Genomic DNA, 17,308 nt, shown 5'->3' with positions numbered 1-17,308 from the left:
ATTTTTATTGACAGGACAGTGGATAGAGTCTTGAAAGGGGGGAGAGAGAGAGTGGATGCGGAAAGGGCCACAGGCCGGATTCGAACCCGGGCCGCCGCGGTCAGGACCAAGCCTTAATACATGGACGCCCGCTCTACCAACTGAGCTAACCCAGGCGCCCGGTATTTTGTATTTTTAAGATGTTTTTTTCTGCAGATAGAACATCTTACAACACAAAGATGTTGTGCCTTGAAAGTAGCACAGCCTATAGGGCTCGGATCGGATGGCAGTGAGTTTTGGGAAGATGCATCGAGGAGCTTCAGTCGCTTGATGTAGTGATAGATAATGTATAAAAAGATAGTGACTTCATTGCAGCAACTCTGCAACCTTTGAGCTGATGAATAAAGACAAAGACATTTAAGTTCATTAGAGTGATGAGGAACAATAGATGATATCTACGCACACGTTCCTTCCTGCCGGCTCTAATTAGCAGCACTGTGACATCTCTGTCGTACCGAGACCCGGCTTTGAGAACGACGGAAATGTTACTTTCAGATCTAATTTCTTATCCTGTAAACGCGTTCGACTTTTCAGGAACGCTGCTTCTTTTATTTTTTGGATATCGCGGGTCAGTTAACACCCAACTTCCTCCCTCCTCCCCCCCCTTTTTTTTTCTCTTTTGTGTTTCTTCGAGACGTCTGGGAAAAGTCTCGGAGAGGTGCACTGAGACCTTTGGCCTTTGTAGATGAAACATTCCCTTCCGCTGGTGTGTGTTAAAACACCTTGTTTTTAGTGAGATAATCCTTTTTCTTAAACTCGCACACACTCTCTCCCCCCATTCCCTGATTCTCCTGACCTTTATTATACACACACACACACACACTCCCCCCTCATCCTCAGTCTCTACCGCCGCTCCATTATCGACATCAGCAGACAAGAGTGGGGCCCTCTGAGATCGCAGAGGCAGCCTGTCCACAAGTCCAAACACTCTTTTTTTTATTCTTTCCCTCTCCCTCTCCCTCGCTCCTTCTTTCTTCCTTCTCCTGGCATCTTTGTCTCCATTGTGTTGTCGTCGCACTTTCATCCGGACCCCTTCAGAAGCCTGGCACCGCGTTCTTGCGAGTGCCCTGATGGAGGTGTATCCTGCTGCGAGGAAAGGAGGGAGAGGAGAAAGAAAAGGAGGAGGAAGAGGGCAGGCAGGCAGGCAGAGGAATCTCCAGTTGAACCAGCAGCTCTGAGGTATTGATTAGGGAGCTGAGGTGTTGTGAGACAAGTCGTTGAGGAGGGGTGTGAACTATGGAGGAAGGGGAAGGGGAGGGGGGGCAGTCAAAATCAAACACGCAGCCCTTCTCTGATTACCGGCATGGTGCAGCATTAGACGTACATCGGGGGCTCAACAGGAAAATGGATTTCTTTAAAAAGCTGCTTAATACATAAATCATGACCTCTGGGGTCACAGCGAGGGTTTAGGAGATCAGATCAATAACAAAGCTAATGCAGGCTTGTTGTAGCTGGTTTTGTGGTGCACAGAGACCTCTAAATGGTGTTATTGGAAGTAGCTTACAAGCAGTCTAAAACCAATGGATAATCACTTTGTAGAAAGTTTTTCTTTTATTACATTTTCAGTGCAAGTTTAGAGCATTAAGGAGCGCGAGCTAGTATAGATTCCTCCAAAACAGCTGTCCCTCTGTGTCGCCCCTCCATGTGATAGCCATTGTTATCTTTTCCTTTGGTCTGCTGTATTTATGTTGGTCGACACTGTGGCAGTGGGGTTGAGATTGCAGGCTTGTTTTGCACATGAGGAAGGATAGCATTAGCGCCGAGATAATGGCGCTGTGTATTGTTCGCCGGCCGTGTGGAAGTGGTGGGACAGGATCTATTAGACGCAGGCCCATTTCCCTCCAACTGACGCTAACAGTCCCCACAAACATTAGATAAAGAGCCTAGCCTCAAGCCTTTGTAATTTGTTTGTATTTTTCTGCTTAATGTACTTTGCTCAATCTTGTTTAGCGATGATGGAAGCTGATAGCCTTATCTCGCCTTGCCAAGGGCATGAGCCACTACCACTGCTTGGTTGAACATTGTTCCAATGAAGAATGTGTGTGTGAGTTTATGGTGCTTTTTTCTGATTTTATTCTGATGCTGGATGAATTGTAGACATATGTAGCGGTTGTTTGACATATCGGCTAGTATGTTTTGCTATGCACCTATGTAAATACCCAATTATGGAAAGTATATTACTATAATTTCCCTTTTGCGTGATTGTTAAAAATGATGGGGAAATACTGTGATAATTTTTCTGGCTGACCAAATTTGATTTTCTTTTTCTACTTTTGTCATTGTGTGTTTTGTCACTTTTTCTTCAAAATGCCTTTGGATGTCGCTGCTTTCAAAACAACTGCTACTTTTGATCATCAGAGATCTGTTGTTACATATTCACTGTCACCCTCAGTGAAAAATACATATTTTTTCACTTACTCCTCAAAAAAACTTAAAGTGAAAATATGAAGTTAGATTTACATGGCGTCCACAGGCCAACTTATTGCTCCATTTGGATTGTAGCCAGTTGTTTTGACTCTGCAGCCCCATGTAAGAGTGTGAAGGATAATCCGGCCAGTCACTTAGGAGGTTGGACTTGTAATAAAACCTTTTAAACTCACCGGTACTAACAGCTAGTCCCAATACTGTCAGACAGCTGAGGAGTACTGCAAAGTCTTTCAACTCCCTGCCATTCATCTACTCCGAAATTAAGAGGGTTTTTATGTTTTGTTTTGTGAACTTACCCTCAAGAAATATTTGCGGCAGGCCCCATCACCTCCCGTAGCTAAAGTCATAACCAGCCGTAGAATAACACTGTCTGGAGTCTGGAGAGTGGGTTAAACCAGCATCACTGCTATATTTTCCTCCAGTCTCTCTCTGGGGATGAAGGGGTGGGGGTTGGGGTTCATGATGTCTGTTGGAGCTATGGAGGATAGAGGACAGGAGAGCCAAGATGCCAAGAGCCTGGAACCTGACCTCACCAGAAAAACATTTACATTTTGTTGTGCGTGTGTGTGCGTTTGTAGGCCAGTTCTTGACTGTGTGTATATACGTCGACGTCAATACATGCGCGTGCGTGTACCCCTGTGGACTAGGTGGTTGTTACGGACCATGAAAAGCAACTGACACAGTTTACCTCTCTGTGGCATGAGACTCCTTCTTTGATTCCATCCTACTCGCTTTCTGGAAGCGGCTTCCTGTCTCAGACGCTCCAAGCGCTCTTACCTCGGCCAAGTGGGGAATGTTGCTATGACAGAGCTGGGATTATGACTTTGTTTTACGCCCTGTAGAAAAACTGTATTTATTGGAACACCTTATCCTTTTAATGGCGAGACCTTGAATGTTTGGAGGAAGTTACATGATTTCTTGTCATCTTAAAAACATCCCATAGAGGCACAAAATGTAAAAACGACCGTTAAAATATTGCATTTAATAAGAGCCAGTAATAACTAAAGTTGTTTGCTTAAATTGCAAGTATTCATGGACATACAGTGCATCGATAAACAACCTTATGTCTCCCCGCTGCTTCCCAACGTTTAGTTTTCCATGCGTGTAGATATGGAAAGCCTCCTTGTCCTTGGCCTGCTGAAACTAGGGCTTTGTGCTTGCTTTGGCCGAGGCCCTCTCCCTCCCAGCCTGACGACTGGCTGGGCCTGTGTTTACGTAACCATATATATCTGAGAGGAAACTCGTGAAACGTTAATCTCTCTACTTTTTAACCCTGATGAATTTCTACATTTTCCAGCTGTGCGGCATGGCATATTTATGCTCAGGCTCTATCGCTGAAAACAGCTCTGTCATTGTAAATGAATCACTATCCAAGACTAAAGAGTGTGTGTGTGTGTGTAAACTTCAGGCTAGGAAACTGTACAAATACAAACTCGGGCAATGAAGAGCTGCATTGGTACCTTCATGGATTAAACCTGCAGTAGGCAGAATGTTTTTGGCATCATTGGGTAAAAATTCCATAATAACCCTTTAGCATATTGTAATTCAAGTGCTCTGAGAGAAAACTAGACTTCTACACCTCCTCATGGCTCTGTTTTTAAGCTTTAAAAATGTCCAATCACAGGTCATTTCAGAGAGAGAGCGTTCCTATTGGCTGTTCATTCAACGGACGCAGCTGTCAATCATTCGCAAACTCCAATCAAACGATCAAACTAGGCCTATTTCTTGCCTCAAATGTTTTCAGAAACATCTTGTAGTGTACTGTTTAGCTGTAAAATGAGAAAGCGTGAACTGGCTGGTGGGCGGTGCTAGGTATTTCCTCAACTGATCTCAGCATGGCTGCCGGGTCACACATTTTCTCATTTTGCAGCTTAACAGTACACTGCAAGATGTTTCTGAAAACATTTGAGTTGAAAAATAGGCATTACAGTAACAGAATATTGATTCATATTTGATCAGCGCTGCCTAGTTTGACCGTTTGATCGGAGTTCGCGAGTGATTGACAGCTGCTCAGAGACGGCGAGATAAAAGATAACTATTTTTAATCACATTTGCTCCAATTCTACCCACTGCAGCTTTAACTGCTTCTTTTTCATTCCTCTCCGGACTTAAACCAGTGCACATGTCACCCGTCACTTGTCACATTTCTGTTGGCTGATAAGCGTCCCTCACTCATCGCGTTGATGAGACAATGTCTCGTGTCACATCCTCTGTTGGCTGGCCACACCTGCAACGTGGCCTCAATCGTGGAGGATAATACTTTCCCCTATTCTGCTTCCTCTCTCCCTCTTCTTGCAACTCTGACCTGCATCATCTCAGGAACCGGTCGGGGCATTCGGTTTTATGAGCAGCTGGCTTTGTGAGCCGTTTTTGTTTTTCTTATTCCACCGCTCTGTATGGTCGAGGACTGACACGTGGTGAGTCATCTCGCCAGCCCCGTCCACGAGCACAAAGGAAGAGCCCGTCTTTCAACAGCCGCTTCAAACAGACAGCCCCACCAATTTACCAAAGGGAATGTCTCTGAAAGCCTTTTAGAACAAAGTTTCGGCCGATGTTTGTTTTGCAAAGGCACTCGCTGAGCTCGCATGTCCATTTGTTGCTTTATTTTGATGGATCAGACATTGTACTTAGTGTTTTAGCCTCACTATATAAGCACATATAATCTTGTAAGCATTGGGTGTAACATTATAATTGGTCCAAATATATCCTGCACCTTGTGCACACCTCTTCCACATCCTATCACTCCTTCACCAACTCCGGGAGTCACCTTGGAGTGTAACCGTCCGTACTGAATGGTAATGAGGAAGCTGATTTAAAACAAATAACCAGTGTCTCCTCCTACTAAGCTCACACTAAGCTTCCTGTCAGTTTGGCATGTCTGAGTTGTCAGGACAGCCCAACACGCCCCGGGACTATGTCCGCATTACATTAAACACAATCGCTTGACCCTAGCTGGCCCTATCCCCTGTACCACATCTACTTGAGCTGCTACAACAAGGTCCAACCCCCTCGCCGTGTTCCCACCGTGTAAGGGAACAGGGGAGAACAATCCCATTACATTACAACAGAGCTGATCTAATGGAGAGAACATTAAAACCATGTCGCGTCCAGTCACTTACCTGATGGAAGGGAGCGATGGCGAGGAGAAGGAGTGTTGGAGAGAAGGGGGAAGGGATCGGAGGCTGTGGGTGTCGAATGCGGCCACGGAAAGCTCACGATGGTACCCCGGTGCCCTTGAGCAAACTGTCATTCAAACCACTTTAATTAATTTTCTCCACTTTGTCTTCTTCCCCCCCCCCTCCCTGCCATCACACACCACAAGCATATTCCATACAGGAGGCAGTAATATAATAGAAATTAAGTGTCAACAATTTTAGACTCGATAAAAAGAGTATTTTGCGATGGAAATATGTGGCCTTGTGTCTGTAATAGCCAAGATCTGCCAACGCTGGCTTCCCGGTTGTCAGAACAGGCTGAAGCAGGCATTTCAGAAACCCACCATTTTGCAAAATGGAGCTTTGTATTGTTAGGGTGTATAATTAAGGCTTCATTGTGACAGCCATTGAGAGAGAGCTAATGAGGGTTCTGATGTATTCCATATGAATATGAATATTGAATTTTTAATATTTTATGGCTTTCTAATTGCCTTGGTTGCTGTTAATGGTTTTGACTGTTGAATATTACCCCCGACTGAATGTGTGGCATGCGTAAGTACCTTTAAGCGGAGAGCTGATGAAATAGGCGCATTCTCAAGCCCAATTCTTTGCTTTATGATTGTCGCGCATGTATCTTTGGGGCAGATACATATCTCGACTGAAGGCACATCTGTGACTGTGAATACATTTTGAAGCGCTCTTTTACTCCCGTACCAAGATGAATGTATATATAATTACAAAGTATATCACACACACTACCTTGATATAGAGTTTAATGGCCGTATCGTTTCTTTGTGGAGCATGTCTGCTGGCCTTAATCTTCCCCACAGCTGACATCTTAATAACTCAGTCCTCTCCATCCATTTCCACGGGAGACATCCGGATGTGGGGGAAGGATTAGTTTAATGAATTTGACAATTAGTAACAGAAGTTAATGACTGCATGGGGCTAAGTACCCTGATGGACATGGCTGGGGGGACTGAGGGCTTCCATTGCTCTGGGCCATAGATCCTCATTAATAGCTTTTCTGCCTGCTGGAGAGGACAGGGGAAGCCAGGCCAGGCCTTTGTTTAGTCTGCCTCTGACGGGGCTGCTACGGGGTTGCACTGTTGCACAACGCCACGCCAGAATTAGTCCCGCTCTGGGCGTGAGTTAATGCGGGGGCCTCGGGTCCTGGATCAGGTGAAGCTTCCTTTAATGAGCCGGGGTCATTAAATGTTGAAAAAGGAAAAGTGACATGGAATCGGGGGCGGGCGGGGGAGCCTCTTTCTTCGGATCTCGTGCCAACAGTCACGGAGAAAGAAAAGTAGCTCGCGGGTCACAAGAGTCCTGATGACCTCTGCCTTGATTTATCGCTATGTTAGCTTCTTCCCATCTCTAATGTAGTCAAAACATCGTTTAGCCAGATAGCTCTCGTAAAGATTTTATTATTATTTATTATTATACTGTGCTTCATGAGCTACCTTGTCTCTTTGTCAGGTATCCCCACTATAAACCATTTTGATAAATTTTTCAGCTACCATAAAATCAAAGTTTGTATTTTTTATGGCGTCATGAATACACATGAAACAATTCCCATAATATCCATCAATTCAGATTTATACATACATATATACCACTCCGCGCAATAATTTATCCCACCTTTTCCCCACAGAGGATGAGAAAGAATGTCTAGAATTTGTAAAAACGGCGTCCAGAGCGGCGTGAGCTGCCCCCTCATTCCTGCCCGTCTCCTGGCAATCGCTATAATAGCATCCAAAAATAATCGTTTTCCAAAGCCGTTTGCCAAAAATTCTACTAGCTGGACGTGTGAGAAATTTGTCTTGTGTTATCATTAGTGGCGAGTATGCCTGGGTGCGTGATGTAATGTAATGAGAGCCAGTGAAAAAGAGAAGCCATTTAATTGGTCGAGTCGAACCTCAGAGGCCCGAGTACCTACAACAGTCTGCCTCCAGAGAGACGGGGAGACGAAACGACAGAAACACAAGACGAGGATGTTGTTTGCTGTTGCTCTGACGCTCTGTTATTCTGTCAGGCCAAGTCTGGTCCTGCCAAGTTTAAAAGCCGAGGGACCAAATTGGTGTTGATGTAGCACAATCCTTCAACACTTCCACTCCTATCTCTTTTCCTCTTTCTCTCTGTCTCTCCTTATCCCTCTCTTTACCTCCTAATATGCCTCTTTAGGAAGTGACAGTTGTATTTAGGGAAAAGGTTATCATTGCATTAGAATAGAGTGCCAGCCCTGAGGCTCACCTAGAATTACATGACACCGCCTGCAGCCCCCTTCGCTCTGTGCTGGGCTGAAATGTTATCAGTCTGACTTAATTACTGTCACTGGGCAGTTGGATTGACTGTAATGTATATTCTAGGTGTTGGACGCGTTGGAGAGATGTTAAAACTTGAGTACTGAGAGTTCTTAAAATCTCTTGGTCTTTAACTTAAGGGTCAAAGAGTTAAATTCTGTGTTTAACTTCAGCTTTTATACCGCGCATCCTCTGCCACACCGTAAACACCACACACACACGCAGAGCGCATCCTTTATCTGATTAGCTGGCACGCCCATGTGGAGGTGTGTGTGTGTGAGGCACAGTGCGTTGCAGCGCAGCGTCGGGCCCCAGGCAGGGCATGGATTTCATTTAGGAAAGTATCAAAGGTTTACACGCTGTTCGCTTTAATCAGCATGTTTATCAGGCAGAGAAAAATTGCAGGAAGGGACCACAGGGAGAAGGAGGGGTGGGGGTAGTGGTGGTGGTGGATGAGGGGGGGGGGGTTATCTTAAGGACCAGTAGCCAGGGAAATTGATAATGGCTACAAGGTAATTTACTGGAGACTTGTGCATCCCTCCACTGCTTCTACCCTTGCCTCTCATTCTAATTACAGCCCATGTAATGTTCTAATGAATCTGCAGGTGTGTGTCTGTAGGGGAGGTGGCACGGAGGTAGGGAAAGGGGGGGTTGTGCAAGTATGTCTGTGTATGTATGTGTGCACCACTTGTGTGTTTTGTTTTTGTGTGTGTCGCCGCGGATCAAGCCCGTTTTCCATGAGAGGAGATTGAACGCATCTCAGGGCTGTGTCAGTATCTCTCGAGTGCATAGTTGTCTCACTGTTTCTGAAATATGAATACGATATGAAAAGCAATTAGATTAGCCCTCAGCAATATTAAAGATACATGCCACTCACAGACACAATGCTCCACTGATGCTTCAAGTTGTCACCGCAGTCTTCCAGCTGTGTGCAGAGGATGGAAGCTGCGGCCAGACGCACTCGTCTCCCGCTCGCTCTAGACTGCTGATAAGGTCCAGGAACCGCCTGTAGTTGCGCCGGTGCCTCCAGTCACACACACACCCACATGTACGCATAAACACACACGTTCGCTCACAGGGCCATGTACGCAACCCTCCGGGGGGATATGGGCTGGACCATAAAGGCCTTGATACGACCAGAGTGTAAACATCCCCACAGGATCGCGGTGCGATGAAAGGAAAGAGCCGTCAGGAATCTGCTTTCTTTGTCTGTTTTGGTCTGTGTGTGTGTATATGTTTACATGTGTTTGCGGGGGTTTTGTTCAGATAACACTTTGGGATACCATTGTCGGTTGAGTATTTGGCCCCCATGGGACGGTGACATCATATCGCCGTTACAATGCACATTACTGTATAATGGAAAAAGGCAAGAAATCTTTTGCGGTTAAGTTTCTTCCATTTTTTTACCTCCCCACAGGAAAAGGAGGGTGTCGAGGCGGTGTCTGTTGGGGCCATTCTCTCCGATTACCAGAGGGTCCGTGTGGAAAATGTGTAAGTCAAAACGCACACTCACGATGCATGACACACTTTCTAACTAAAGTGCTCACACACCCACGCCACGTCCAGGCCTCTGAACTCCAATGACGCACACTCTGTGGTCCGCTGAAGGAAAAGAGTACATCCTCTGTAGTCACGGTGTGTTCCAAACTTGGACTGATTTTGTTTAAACACACACACACTGAGTTTTGTTTATGCCATTTTATTTAGACTAGCTTTGGTTTTTATGGTGCGGCGGCTCTGTTTTTATGGAGCAATGATTTCAAGAAGAAGGAATGAAGCCGAAAATGAAAAAGTTACATAATCGTCATGTGATTTTGTTAAGATAAAAAAAAAATATGCACTTTCCCATTGTGGTTGAAACACAACAGTCTCATTGGCAGAAAGATGAGATGGTTTCCTTGTGACAGATATCCATGTGTCTTTCTTTATTCTTGGTTTATTCTTCCTCTCTTTGTTTTCTTTGCCCTCCGTCATCTCTCTTTGTTCTCTTTTGTTCTAAACTTACACAAACTGGACACATTGTGGCACAAAAGCTCTCTTCTTATTAACAAATCCTGCTGTCAGTCAACTATTGTTTGCCCTTATACACGCTAGATGCATACATGAACATCTCACGCATTTCTTGAGCGGTAGACATTTGTGTGCAGACTTTTTGGGTACCTGCTGTCACAGGCGCAGTTAGCGTTGGTTCAGGGGGCTCACTGAACCCCCTAGAAATGCATATATATTCTTTTTATATTAACGTAGAACTAATCATTTATTGTAATGATGAATAATGTCAACCTTTTTTTGTCTTCATATTGCCAAAATAAGAAACAAGCAAGATAAGAAGATATATTTGTGGTATTTTTTATTTACTTATTGCCTAATAACATCGGACACTCTCTGTCCACACACCGTTAAATATGCACTTTCACGTCATGTAAACAAACCATGTACCTATCAGCTGTGCGGACAAGATCAGACTAGAGATGTAACCACTTAAAAGATGGGTGAGTAGTACTTGCTATCTTGCTATCTAAAGTTCAGCTCAAAACGGCATGCTGCGCAGCGCTTCGTCGCTCGCGGCCAGTTAGTTAATTCCAATAGAAAACAATGCAATCAACTTTTGTCACTGACGCTTGCTCGCGTCGCATCCTGTTTGGAGGGTGTAATGTGTAAGCTACACAACCCAATATATTAGACCTCTCTGCGTTGTACACATCACATTCCCTCTAGATTTTTGTTGTGAACCCCCCCTGCCTTAAAGTTCAAACTGCGCCTACGCCTGCTGTGGATGTGTGTGTTTCACATGTGACAGACAAACCACAGCTTAAGATGAAGTTTTTGTTTTGTCTTTGAATAAAGCCAGTGGTGGCAGGTGGGAGCATGTCCTGTGGAGCCTATCAGGGTGGCAGCCCTTCCCGTAAACGGAGAAGGGTGCCCAGCCCAGTTGGCTTTGAAGTTGTTCTGAAGTTGGCAAATCTTCCATTTTAACTGCTTTGCATCTCTTTCTCTGTCTACAACCTACTGCCCTCCCTCTTCCCTTTCACCTGTTTCCCAGATGTTTGCGGCTAGGTTTGCAGCCTCTGGCCTACCTGTGGCGCCGGGACCAAGAGTCCCTGCTCTCCGAGATGATATCATCTGACCTCCATGCTATCCTCATCAAAGTCGCCGCCTTCGGTGAGTTTGTGTCTCCCTCTTTTTGTGTCTTTTTTTACTTTCTCTGAAGGTGCCATGTTGGTTAAGTGGTGTTTGGCGTAGGGGGGATAGAAGGGACAGAATTTGGATAAGTGAGGGATAGGGGGAGGAGAAAAGGGAGGTGTAACCAGAGAGAAAAAGAGAGACAAGCAGAGTAATGCCCTAATCATTAATCTGCGGCTTAGCAGCGGTGTTGAGACTTGTGCCAGCGGCAAAGGTATTGAAGCAGAGAACAATATGAAAAGATAAGACGCGCAGAGGGAGGAGGTGTGAGGGAAGTGCGCAGTGGTATTGGGTGGGTGGGTGGGAGGGTATAGGGAGGTGGGGGGGAGGGTTGGCAGTTGAGAAATAATCACAGGTGATTGCCCCTCACATTAATGCAACCTGTCAATAAGCGACGCATGTCCCCATTGTGTGAGAGAAACACCGCAATCTCTGCCTATGCATAGCTCAGGATACATGGTCCGTGAAGCGAAGATTAAAATCTCTCATTTACGTTTCTCAACTGCTTCAGCACTGGAGGTTAATGTGGTATCACCTGCTCTCTACCTGCCTGTTTTGGAGCCTGAGGACAGGAAGATCAGATTACTGAATAACAGGAGAGAGTTAAAAAAAAAAGTTTTCTTTTTCTCAGGTACATGACGTTAAGATTCCTACCTGCATCTACTTGACAGTGCAGCCGGATCCCTTTTTGACGGTGCCAGTGATAAATGATAATTACGGCTACAAATGGTTCTTTTTACTCTCAAAACTACTCACGGCGATAGATCATCGTGTAGACACTGTTTACGTGCTGTTAAGTGCTTGTTGTCACCTTTGGTAGCAATCAGTCGAAAAGGGGTCCGCGGCTGACTGATGACCCGTAGAGCCGAGCGGCGCGGTCGGGATATTCTGCATGTCTTTCAACACAGCTCGAATAACCCCTCGTGGAATGCACTTGTCAAACCATTTATCTTTGGTGCTTTATTTGCTGGGTCCATTTCTCATTTTTAGTGGTCTCGTGATAAAGGACTTTTTGGTAATAAATAATAGGACTTGTCAGATGCCCGTCAAGAGGAGAGCTGACGTCAGAATCCATTATGTTCTTCGGTATTATAATTATTGTTTACCAGTCACAATTATTCCATTACACTTGTAACCAGATGAGATCTAAGTTTGCATTTCCCATTGACTGACGAACCCTTCTGGAATAACACACATGTCGAGAAAAACCACACCTTAAAGACCTCAGTCACCTTGTAACCCAGCTACCTCCGCCAAGCCTTCTTCTCTAAACAGAACGTTGTCTAAAAGCAAATTCTCAACATTTTTTGGAAGATTATAATTAGAAAGGAAAATCACCCCGGGTGCCTTCGAGTGTGTATCTTGGCCTCCCACTGTAGGTGTTTGTGTGAGCATGTGTGCGTGTGTGTTTTGGCTACAGGTAAAAAAGGAAAGATCTTATCAGCCCTGACTCCTCACCTGTCCCGAGGCAGTGGTAATTAGAAAGGAGAGAATTGAATAGAGGTGCAAGCGCCCGGGGCGTTTTAGGCAGCACTCACATAATTGCAGCTTTGGCGGGAGCAGGTCTGAGCAGTGAGGTGTGCTGTTTAGGGGAGATTGGGTGACACAAGGGCGTACCTGGTGGCCTTTGGTGTTTGCGTGTGTGTGTGTGTGAGTGAGAGAAAGAGATTTGGAGGGATTTACTCGTGCAGACCTCATGAGGAGAGAAAAAAAATAACTTTCACAGGGCAAAGGTTAAGTCTGCATCTGAACTGACAGCCAAAACGGCTTATGATATTCTGTAGTTGTATGAAATGGGTTTTGGTGAGCCCTGAATAGTGAGAAGTCATTCAAGATTAATATTCCTTCATTAGGCACTCAGAAAGACAGGTGGAAATTAGCAGTGAATGGATAAAGAAGGGGGAAAAAAGTACTTTCTTTCTTTAGGGAGGATATATTCCTTGATGACAAATCCCTGCAGTGAAAAGACAGCTGTCCAAACGCAGGATGATCCTCTAAGTGAATTCTCTAGAAGTGTTCATTTGCGTGCTGATGGCAGCCTAAAACCACAAAAGAGAGAAAGAGGATTTTTATTCTTTTGAAGATGCCAAATTGCGTGTAGTGAAGTAAGTTCAACTATCGGAGTCTGAGCCTATGAATGTCAGAAAATGCTTCTAATTAGCGAAAAAAAAAAAGCATTTCTCTCAAAGGGAAATGCATATTTTTGTTTGGCGACTGTCTCTTTATAATGCTACATCTCTTGAGCTAAGCGTGGTAATTGGCAATTCCAAAAGCAAGTATTAAATATTCATGTAATTAGTTAATTGATTGATTAGTGCAGGTGTATATGAGGGCACAGGTTCAGCAGTTAATTGGTCCTCAGCTCCGGAGATAATTGGCATGTGTGAAATCAAGGTCTCTCCGCCGGAAAACCTTTTATCACTGCATGATCTTTTACCCTTCGCACGAACATAGCCTTTGTGCTATGAAGAAGGGAATTTATGTCACAAATTTGCTTTCACTGATCACCTCACCCACTTAAAGACATTGGATATAATTTAATATATACTTAAAGGACAATTAATGTTCAAAGACATTAAAGAAAATGTACTGACATTTTTTTTTTTCAATGTGGAAACCATTAAATAGGCAATTTAGATAGTATTCTTTCTGTCATATAAAGAAACAATGCAAAATACAACCTGTTCAATTACCTACCGTACATGAAGGAATGTTTGAGCTATAGTGCCAAGACATATGGATATGACACATGTTTTTAAGGAAACAATACCAGGCAGAATATATTTTTTACAAGATTGGGACATGATGATCAGACACTATATCCACTGCAAAAAGACAATTTGCTCCTGGAATCAATTGTGCTGTCCTCTAACACAGGCCAAATTAACTTTTAGTCATTTCAGTCAATTCATATTATCTGTACCACAGTAAAGCTCTGAGGCACTACGTACACATCTAAGGAGGTTTTGAGGCAGTTAGAGTGAATGATTTGTGGTTTCTTATTTTATGGTATTAGTTTGACACATGTTTAGGCTCCTGCTCACGGTTAAGTTCAATAGCTTTCTGTTGAGTCAGTTCAAAAACTTGTAGAAGACAATAAAAATTTCAGTTAGGTCATCAAAATTATAACAAAAATATTAATTCTTAATTCAATTACAGCTTCAACTAATGATTGCTTCATAAAATGTGCAAGAATAGTGACAAATCACAATGTTTTACTGTCACAAGGCCAAGGTGACGTCTTCAAATCTCTTGTTTTGTCCAGTATACAGTCTAAAACCCAAATATATTCAGCTTACTATCATATAAGATAAACAACATTTTGAGGATTGGCTATTGAGAAATAATGTACCATGGAATGTTTGGCATTTTTTCTTGAAAAAATATTTAGCTTAATCGCTAATCAAAACAGTGACAGAATAATCATCTAATCCTTTCAACTGTAGAGTTAATACATCTGTTTTCCTCAGTAAAAAATCCCTTTGTCTCATTTTACTTTTATCATCACTTTATTTTGGAAGCATTTTTTTTGCCTTTATTAGATAGCATATGGTAGACAGATGACAGGAATTGAGGGATAGAGTGATGAGGAGAGGATGACATGCAACAAGGTTGTGATTACATGTTCAGCGTCTTAAACCCCTCCTTGCTCTTATTCCTTGCTTTTTAATGAAAACTAATATTCACGAAAGGATAACTCATGCAGTTAAAGGACCAGTGTGTAACAATTAGGGGGATTTATTGGCAGAAACGGAATATGATATTAATAAGTATGTTTTCTTTAGTGTATAATCACCTGCAATTAAGAATCGTGTTTTCGTTAACTTAGAATGAGCCCTTCATATCTACTTAGGGAGCGGGTCCTCTTCACGGAGTTCGCCATGTTTCAGTACAACAGTAGCCCAGAACGGACAAACCCAATACTGTTAACCTTTCCTGCTTGAGCCGCAGTCGATAACGTTACTCACTCCTGTTGCCGCGTCTCTCTCTCTTTTGCTTCACTACTCACTTCCCACATACACACACACACACACTGTACGCACTGACTCTGCTCCAAATGACCTACAACTGGTTCTAGAGAGGGCCATTCACATTTTCGCATCGGCCACCTTAGTTCTTATACATGCTTGGCACACGGGACTCGGGAGAGGCTTCAGTTGGTTGCAACCTCACCGCTAGATACCATCAGATCCTACACACTGCTCATTTAAAGCTAGGGTAGGCAATTCTTTTTTTTTTAGAAGCATTTCTTTTGTTATATTTGTTGAAATTATCTTTACATCACAACAGCAATCAATGAATCATAATGCTGTGACGAAAAACAAAAAAAATCTGATATCATGCAGCCCGCATGAAATGATTGGACGGCCTACCTGCCCGTCTACCTGCGTGCACCTGCGTCCTATTCCCAATGCTCTCTCAAGGACTCGTACTCAAGCAGTAGTCAGGTTCATGTGTTTTGGGGGAGTGGCTTTAGAGGGAGGAGGTTGAATACTTTCAAGATCTACAGTAGCTCACTCTTGCTGGTTTCTCTAAAGTTGCCTACCCCAGCTTTAAGTATCTGCACAACCGTTTTACCTGCGTGTCCTGTTAGCCACTGACTGAAACTTGGCTTTTCTTGCCAGTTCAATCAAATTGATGGTTGTGAACAGTTGAGGTCAAAGCAGCCTTAAATAGTTAAGTATGATGGGAAGCAATTGTTTCTTTTTTTTTTTTTAAACCACATGCCACCCATTGGAACGTCATGTGAATTCCTTAAACTGAAAAAAAACTTGATTTATTAATTTGCACAGGTTAATTTTGTCCAGGTTAAGTTCTATATGGTTGTTTCTCCTTTTTGATTTGTTGGACTGAACGGATTTCATCTTGATGCGATTGCTACACAACTCATGCTGCCTATTATTCTGCTCATAGACACTGAATTTCAGATAAGAGCCTGACAAATTTCACATATAACCTTAATCTTATCATCCTTTGTACGGTGCCGCCTCCCTCCCCCTTCTTTCTTCCTCTCCGTTCTGTATTCCTCTCCCTCTCTTTCTCTCTCCTGCGAAGATTAGGTGATAGTGAACAGCTATTGTTTTGGCGGGGCTCTTTGAGAGCGTTGTTTAAAGGCTGATGTAGCTCACCTGCTAGGGAGGAGATGCTTATTTCACCCATTTAAAGGCTAAAATGTTACACATCATGAATCCAATTTTCTCTGCCTTTTTCTCTCTGAAGGCAGGGATTAAAGCCGAGCTGTCAGCTGGCACGCTAGATCTTAAGACAACCCGCGGATGTCTGCGATACTGCGCTTGGCTCAGCTCAGCTCAGACAGTATCTAGAATCTCCCGGCTTTTAATTTAGCATTAGGCTCAGTAAGCAAAATCACAAGCAGTTTCAATTAAATAGGCAACTCACTGCTGCGGGTTTACATGAGGTGGGAAAAGGCCAATCATGATCGTTAAAAAGAATTAGTGCAAAAGTGTGCAATGGAAATAATTGCCATTGACTTCTATAAGGGGGAGAAGTGAGAGCTCAGAAGGAGAATGTGTTTTTATGTGATAGCTTTGCTTTTTGGTCCAAGAACTGACTTCAAAAAGTGAATTTTCTAAGAAGAATCAAAGGGTTTTCCAGATTCCACTTGTTATTGTAAGCTTTCTGCTATAGGATTAACTAGTATTGTGTCTTGTATGTTCTGCTTAGAGTTTTTAACATCAGTTTTTTCAGGTTTTAATATAAAAACTAACTTGGCTGCCTAAATGGCTCTTGGTTTACTTATAAACTTTTTTATTCTTGGTTAATTTCAAGGCCCTAAATGTCAACAAGGTTTTTGAAAAACGCTCTCCCTCATTACTGCGCTCCCTGGTTTTAAAGTTCACTGAATTTAATTGGAGTTTTATAGGATAATACGAGGTAAAAAGCCCCTTTTAAAGGAGAGCCATTCCTCTCGGTCTCTCTTAGGGAAGCTCCTCTCCCTCCAAAGTGCAGTCTCGCCGTCTCTGGTGGCAGACTAATGGCAGCTTCTAGTGGTCTTATTTGGGTTTAATGTGGCATAATGAGGTTAGGTAATTGGGTTTAGGTCAAGTTGTAAAACAGGTTCAGAGGAGACAGAGATGTGAAGATCATGTAAATGAGTGGTGTTGGATCGCTGAAGGCTCACACCAGTGGCTACTCAAAAGACTTCTCAAAGCGCGTGTTGCACAAGCTCATTTTTTCCCA

At 43.5% G+C, this 17,308-nt stretch overlaps 1 protein-coding gene across 3 annotated transcripts in view; it reads left to right on the top strand.

Moving 5' to 3' along the window:
- dph6 (diphthamine biosynthesis 6) overlaps window positions 1-17,308 on the top strand; it is a 244,844-nt gene that overhangs the window by 187,461 nt on the left and 40,075 nt on the right. For all 3 annotated transcript variants that reach the window (XM_037746189.1, XM_037746188.1, XM_037746190.1), the window contains 2 exons: window positions 9,342-9,415; window positions 10,968-11,086. In XM_037746189.1, the coding sequence (XP_037602117.1) occupies window positions 9,342-9,415; window positions 10,968-11,086 (193 nt within the window). The remainder of the gene's footprint in view (window positions 1-9,341; window positions 9,416-10,967; window positions 11,087-17,308) is intronic.

This window comes from Sebastes umbrosus, chromosome 16, assembly GCF_015220745.1.
Source record: "Sebastes umbrosus isolate fSebUmb1 chromosome 16, fSebUmb1.pri, whole genome shotgun sequence".
Lineage (NCBI taxonomy): Eukaryota > Metazoa > Chordata > Actinopteri > Perciformes > Sebastidae > Sebastes > Sebastes umbrosus.
The sequence above is the reverse complement of the archived record's forward strand: the minus strand, read 5'-3'. Positions and strand labels throughout refer to the sequence as shown.